General features: G+C 50.8%; 1 protein-coding gene across 1 annotated transcript in view; it reads right to left on the bottom strand.

The window, feature by feature from the left end:
• AGBL1 (ATP/GTP binding protein-like 1) overlaps window positions 1-7,403 on the bottom strand; it is a 143,011-nt gene that overhangs the window by 59,975 nt on the left and 75,633 nt on the right. The window contains exons 8-10 of the mRNA XM_014545428.1: window positions 4,820-5,028; window positions 1,245-1,410; window positions 509-576 (exon numbers count right to left, since the gene is read on the bottom strand). Coding sequence (XP_014400914.1) covers window positions 509-576; window positions 1,245-1,410; window positions 4,820-5,028 — 443 coding nt within the window. The remainder of the gene's footprint in view (window positions 1-508; window positions 577-1,244; window positions 1,411-4,819; window positions 5,029-7,403) is intronic.

Here is a 7,403-nt window from a genome sequence, read left to right as displayed (position 1 = left end):
ATCTAGTGGGTGGAGGCCAGGGATGCTGCTAAACATCAGACACTGCCCAGGAACAGCCCCCTCAACAAAGAACTGTCCAGTCACATGCCAATAGCACCACGGTTCAGACACTTTCCTAGTCTGGCCGACGTGGCTCAGTGGTTGAGCATCAACCCAGGAACCAGGAGGTCTCGGTTTGATTCCCTGTCAGGGCACAAGCCCAGGTTGCGGGCTCGATCCCCAGTAGGGGGCGTGCAGGAGGCAGCTGATCCATGATTCTCTCTCATCATGGATGGTTCTATCTCTTTCTCCCTCTCCCTTCCTCTCTGAAATCAATAACAATATATTTTTTAAAAAAAAAGAACAGCAGCTGTCATTTATTGAGCAAAACAATCTGCCAGGCACTGGGCGGAAAGACAAAAGTGAGCCCTTAAAATTCACACTGGTATTAGCTGACGACCGGCGGTGATATCTTCCCTGGTCCGCCGCGAACATGGGGATCGCTAGAAGCAAGGGCTGGTGTACCTACTTCCTCTTTCGCATCTTCAGAATCGGAGTCTCTGTCCTCTTCTTCGTCACCATCATCTTCAAAGTCCTCTGGGTGGGGAAAGGGAGGGGAAGTGGGTGAGGCTCGCCCTTTGTCTCGGGTTTGGATCAGCATGTCTTCCCCTGACAGATCAGGAGCTCACGATGGGGTGCACGCTACCCCCGCGCACCCCAGGGCTCACTCAAGGCCTGTGAGACCGTGAGCAGTGTCGGGTGTCTACACTGCTGTCCCACTCATTTTATTCTCCACTCATTTTGCAGAATAAAATGACACCGGCATACCATCTGGCTTCCCCCACCCAACTTAGAAGAATGTATGCAACTCCTTGCCAAAGGTTAGAGGTCACCTCCAGGCAAAACGTGTTGCAGTGTGATCGGCTCCCTAATTTTGATATGAAGGAGCTTATTTGAAACACAAGTCCATAGACACAGCCAGTGGAAAAGTATCGATTCCAGCCCGGCCAGCGTGGCTCAGTGGTTGAGCGTCGACCTCTGGACCAGGAGGTCACAGTCCGATTCCGGGTCAGGGCACATGCCCGGGTTGCGGGCTTGATCCCCAGTAGGGGGCGTGCAGGAGGCAGCCGATCCATGATTCTCTCTCATCATTGATGTTCCCATCTTTTCTCTCCCCCTCCCTTCTTCGCTGAAATCGATACAAATATATTTGAAAAATAAATAAAAAACTCGCTGTAAAGCTCACAGACACCCACTTACTTTACCTTCAGCGAGAACGCGTGGGGGTTCCGACGGGAGGTGGCCGGGGGCGGGGAAGGCGTAGGCACTGCTGGCCGTGACCAAGGGAAGGGGGCTCTTGGGGTAGCACTGCCTCAGGACCTGAAGCGCAACGGACGTGATGGGTTCCAGGCTCCTGTCCTCCAGGGAGCTCTGCACAAAGGGAAGATCGCGTCATTTTCTCCAGCGTCTGTGGCGTCCCTTTGCCACGACAGGACTCCAGGTCATGGGTGACAGGTAGGCGGCCCGGGCAGTAAACACCCTCAGCGCAGGACGTCTGCTGTGAACACCGCGGTGCAGAATCGTGTCTGGCACGGACGCGGCTTTGGTCTAGGGCAGTGGTCGGCAAACTGCGGCTCCGCAAACCGCGGCTCGCGAGCCACATGCGGCTCTTTGGCCCCTTGAGTGTGGCTCTTCCAGCACGTGGTATTTTGTGGAAGAGCCACACTCAAGGGGCCAAAGAGCCGCATGTGGCTCGCGAGCCGCGGTTTGCCGACCACGGGTCTAGTGTGCACGACCTGAAATTGCATTTCTCTTTCACGGCTCCCGTGCCGTTGGGATGAATTTAGTCTGAATACGGACTGAAACGCCTTTTGGGGAATACTGCCCCTTGAGGGAGACACTGTCCGGGCTGGCTGGGCAGGGGGGCGGGGGAGTGTGGAAGGGGGCGTCTCCTTCAGCCACCCAGGTGTCACTGTGAATGAGAGAGTGGGGAGCTGAGCGGATGGAAGGCCTACGCTCCTTTCTCAGCTGTTAGCCAGAGAGAAATGTATGAAGGAGAAGGATAGAATAGGAAACCGGGAGAAAAGACTAAGTGAATCCCACCCACGTAAATGAGATAACAGGCCGCCTCTCACAGCCCACAGTGTGGCCCCTTCTTGGGACCCACCCACAGCAAACAAAAAGTGGGCTTTGCAGATGTGACCTTTTAAAAAATATATATTTTTATTGATTTTTTACAGACAGGAAGGGAGAGGGATAGAGAGTTAGAAACATCGAGGAGAGAGAAACATCGATCAGCTGCCTCCTGCACACCCCCTACTGGGGATGTGCTCGCAACCCAGGTACATGCCCTTGACTGGAATCGAACCTGGGACCCTTCAGTCCACAGGCCGATGCTCTATCCACTGAGCCAAACCAGTTAGGGCCAAATGTGACATTTTGATATGGAGGGAACATGACAAGACCCTTCTTTCAGACACTGTGACAAATGTGAGGGAAAACTCTATCCACTGAGCCAAACCGGTTAGGGCCAAATGTGACCTTTTGATATGGAGGAAACATGACAAGACCCTTCTTTTCAGACACTGTGACAAATGTGAGGACAAGTTTACTAAACCGAGAGAGAGAGTTGGGAGGAGTTTGGTTATCTCTTTGGCCAAAAAGAAAAAAGAAATGGCCGTTTTCTTCAGTCTCTTAGTAAATGTTTTATCTACTAACTTGGCCCACAAAGCTGACCAGGGTAAGCCTCCCGTGGGACATTCCTAAGGGGTTTCTGAGGCCATCGAGTCGCGGGAGTAGGTAGTAGGGAGTAGGATGCTGAGAGCCCGCCACCGGGTGGGGTGACCGACTAGGCCAGGGGTGGGGAACCTTTTTTCTGCCCAGGGCCATGTGGATATTTATAACATCATCTGCGGGCCACACAGAATGATCAACTTATAAATTAGCCTGCTCTGTTTGGTCAAACGTCTCATTAACTCGCCCCTGATGCCTTGGCAGGGCCAGACCTAATGATTTTATGGGCCTTACACGGCCCACAGGCCGGACGTTCCCCACCCCTGGTTATAGTGAGGTCACATAACGGTATCTTCAGCCCCTCGTTACACGTCGCTCCACATGAAAGAACGTAATGCGAAAAACATTTAACAAAAATTAAGCCACAAATTCGAGCTACCCAAATGACTCTGAAATATGATCAAAGTACGCCAGCTCTCAAACCGGAAACGCCTTCCTGTAATCAAGACTGCCATCTCCCCTCCTGTGTGCTCAAGGGGTACCGTGCAGGTGTCCGGAACCAACAGCAGGAACAGCCTCTGTGGAAAATGAATTCGTTGAGGCTCTTTCACCTCTGGGACTTGCCAGGGGATTTCAAGTGCTCAGTGGGAAGTATGAGTATTTGGGAGAAGAGCGAACTGAGCAGGCAGGCGGAAGAGAGGGGAGGGAGACAGCTGATCACAGGTAACATGTTGAACTTCAGTCTTAGGCGGCAGAGAGCCAATCTGCTATCACCCCTTTCTCCAAACTCATGACCATCTCAACGTGTCTCAGGGCCTCCGCAGAAAGGCAAAGAACAATATGATAAACAAAGGCTGTGAGAAGGACTCAAAAATAGTTCTTTCTCAGTCACTCTTGTGCCCAGTGGGTTTGTGGTTACGTCACAAACACAGATAAAAAACAGTTCAGGACACTGGTTTTCAAAGTGTGAGGCCCAGACCAACAGGCTCAGCATCACTTAGGAACCTGTTAGGGATGCAAATTCCCAGGCTCCACCCCTGATCTATGGAATCGGTAACTCTGAGGAAGGGGCCCTGGCAGCCCTCCAGGGACTCTGCTGTGCGCTCAACTTGGAGAACCGCTGGTGTAGTGGACAGAAGTGGACCTCGGGTGAGGCCACTGGTTTCAAATGCAGTGGTGAGCTATGAAGCCAGCCCTAGGCCATTGTAAGTGCTCAATACAAACCTCTCCTCCTCCTCTTCCTTCATTGTCACTGTCATTATCATCATCACCATCACCATCATCATCACCATCATAACCACCACCACCATCAGCATCACCATCACCATCATCATCACCACCATCACCATCACCATCATTAGCAGCATCACCATCAGCATCATAACCACCATCACCACCACCATCATCATCATCACCATTATAACCACCATCATCATCACCATCATCACAATCAGCATCATAACCACCATCACCATCACCATCATCAGCATCATTACCACCATCACCATTATCATTATCATCACCATCAGCATCATAACCACCATCATCATCACCATCATCATCATCACCATCATAACCACCATCATCATCATCAGCATCATAACCACCATAACCATTAGTATCATAACCACCATCATCAAACCACCACCACCATCATCACCACCATCAGCATCATAACCACCACCATCACTATCATCATCACCATCACCATCATAACCACCATCATCATCACCATTATCATCACCATCAGCATCATAACCACCACCACCATCATTACCATCATCATCATCACCATCAGCATCATCACCATCATAAGCACCATCACTATCACCATCAGCAGCAGCAGCATCATAACCACCACCATCACCATCATCATCACCATCATCATCATCACCATCATAACCACCATCATCACTGTCATCATCACCATCACCACCTTCCCTCACCATCACAGACCTTGGGGGCCTGTCTTATTCCCCACCATCAGCATCATAACCACCACCATCACCATCATCATCACCATCATAACCATGATGCTGATGGTCATGATAACCACCCTCACCATCATCACCATCTCTGACGCAGAGGGGACTCCCGCGCTGGTTACCTGTGTGCTACTGAAGAGGATCTCCATGCCCTGCGCTGCCAGGAAGGCCTCCCTGCCAGACTGGAGGGTGGCAATGTGCTTGAGGCAGAGCAGAAGTGCCCGGCGGATCGGCAGGTAGCTGTTGGCCGTGTCGTGGTTGTGCCAGTCCTGATGCAGCCGGAGCAAGCTGGCGACGTAGCCCCTGTTCACCGCCCTGCGGCTGTTAGACTCTGAAACCAAGGGGAAAAGGCGATGTCGGTCACGGGCTCCCCTGGGGGCACCGGAGACACTTGTTAATGACAAAGGGAATGGTCATAACTGTCCAGCGGAGAACACTGGCCGGTGCCACCACATCGAGCGATTAATGTGCATCACCAAGCCTGGGGGCACCGGAGACACTTGTTAATGACAAAGGGAATAGTAATAACTGTCCAGCGGAGAACACTGGCCAGGTGGCTCAATGGGTTAGAGCATCATCCTGATACACCAAGGTTATTGGTTCAATCCCCGGGCAGCGCACATACAAGGATCAGCCAATGAATGCATGAATAAGTGGAACAACACCTCTCTCTCTCCCTCTCTCTCTATTAAAAAAAGAGAGAGAGACAATACATGCTTCTAGCCAAGTGTTTAGGAAAGATCCCCTGAGCTGAATCAGATAAGCATGAATTTCAGACCCTTCCCTCAGACCACATAAGTGCACAGGAGTGAAAACATAACCTGAAAATTCAGTGCTTTATTCCAGAAGGGTTTTCTCATATTAATAAATCTTTCTCAGTCTCTCTCTCTCTCTCTCTCTCTCTTTCATTCCTGCTCGTTTGTCAAATTCTAAATGGTCAGGCCTGACGAAGCCCCTCTGAGACTTTTGACCCATTTCTTCAGTTGGTTTTCCTTTTTTATTTTTTTTTACGCTTTTCGACATTCCATTCAGCCAGGACCCTGCCCTGAGAGAGATGAGCTTTATTCACTCGTGATCTGTTCGGGGAAGGTTCCCATCGCCTTCATTCCTCCTTGAATGAATTATTCTACCGCATCAGAAACCTCCTTCTCTTGGGCCCGTCCTGGCCACAACGCGCTCTGAGCTCTTGGCCGCCTACATGAGGCCCAGCCTGTCCGGTAGCTGACGTTTAAAAGAAAACGGAAGATTAAGTGGGAGGTATTAAAGCAGCGGTTCTCAACCTGTGGGTCGCGACCCCTTTGGCGCTCGAACGACCCTTTCACAGGGGTCGCCTAAGACCATCCTGCATATCAGATATTTACATGACGATTCATCACAGTAGCAACATTACAGTGATGAAGTAGCAACGAAAATAATTTTATGGTTGGGTCACAACGTGAGGAACTGTATTTAAAGGGCCAGAAGGTTGAGAACCACTGTGTTAAGGGGAAGAATCGCCCACTGAGAAGATGCCAGATTGGCTAAAACAGTGCCCGGAGGCGCCACGTGGGAGATGAAGGACTTTGTTTATATCTGTATAAGGGTACGTTCTATCCTAACGACCTTCATACTTTTTGGAGGGATGAGGGGGGATAATGGGGGGGAAAAATCTTTAAGTATCGGAGAGAAAAAAAAAACAAAACCCTTATCAAATCCCAGTGACTTTATTCATGATTTCCTGTTAATCCTCAGTAAGCGGTCATGTTTACTAACATCGGAAATAGCCATCCCACCCCCCACCTCCCCATCACCTGACATCAGTCGATCTTTCTCTGGGAATAGCTTGGGGAGTTTTGCTAAAGCCCATACTTATCTAAAACCTGACAAGAGGACCTGCATCGCACGGAGGGAGAGCGAATATAAATAAAGAGGCAAAGGGTGGATGAAATGAGGGTCACTGGGGTCAGCAACGTGGAAGACTCTAGAACATTTGGGAGGAACACAGGGCTTCTCTGCGAGGGAAAATGGGAGGTTCCCGACACTGTTTGGGGTGGGCTGGAAGATTGGGGGTGGGCCAGGGCAGGTCCCCCAACCCTCCTCAAAACAGACCAGCGGTACTTCGGTTTGCTTACGTAAATGGCTTCCTGCTAAAATTTTCTAAGGGGGGTGGGGATCCTATTTCTTAATATTTTTTAATATATTTTTTAAATTGATGACAGAGAGGAAGGCAGAGGGAGAGAGTTAGAAACATCAATGATGAGAGAGAATCATGGATCGGCGGCCTCCTGCACACCCCCTACTGGGGGATCGAGCCCGCAAACTGGGCATGTGCCCTGACCGGGGATCGAACCACGACCTTCCGATTCATAGGTCGACGCTCAACCACTGAGCCACGCCGCTGGGCCATGGTCTATAATTAAACATCACGCTCCTGCTCACCGAGGGTGCTCTAACACACATTTTCTCTCCCACTCCCCACCCTCCTGCCTGCTTCCTCCAGGAAACAGTTCATGAGGCATATTATGGCAGAGGAAGAGGATGTGTGTGGACGGTGGGAAGGCTGATGGGCATGTCAGTGCTGCCTTTGACCTTGGCCGTGAAGGTCAGGAAGATGCAGGTTATCCGAAAGGTGAGAGGGAGTTGGGGAAAGGTAACTGCAAGACTTGGGGCTGCTTACCTGAGGCAGCCCCCCCAAAAGCTGCTGCTGGAAGCCTCCCCTCCCCCTCC

Source organism: Myotis brandtii, unplaced genomic scaffold (assembly GCF_000412655.1).
Source record: "Myotis brandtii unplaced genomic scaffold, ASM41265v1 scaffold409, whole genome shotgun sequence".
Taxonomy (NCBI): Eukaryota; Metazoa; Chordata; class Mammalia; order Chiroptera; family Vespertilionidae; genus Myotis; species Myotis brandtii.
This window is presented reverse-complemented; position numbering and strand designations above follow the sequence as displayed.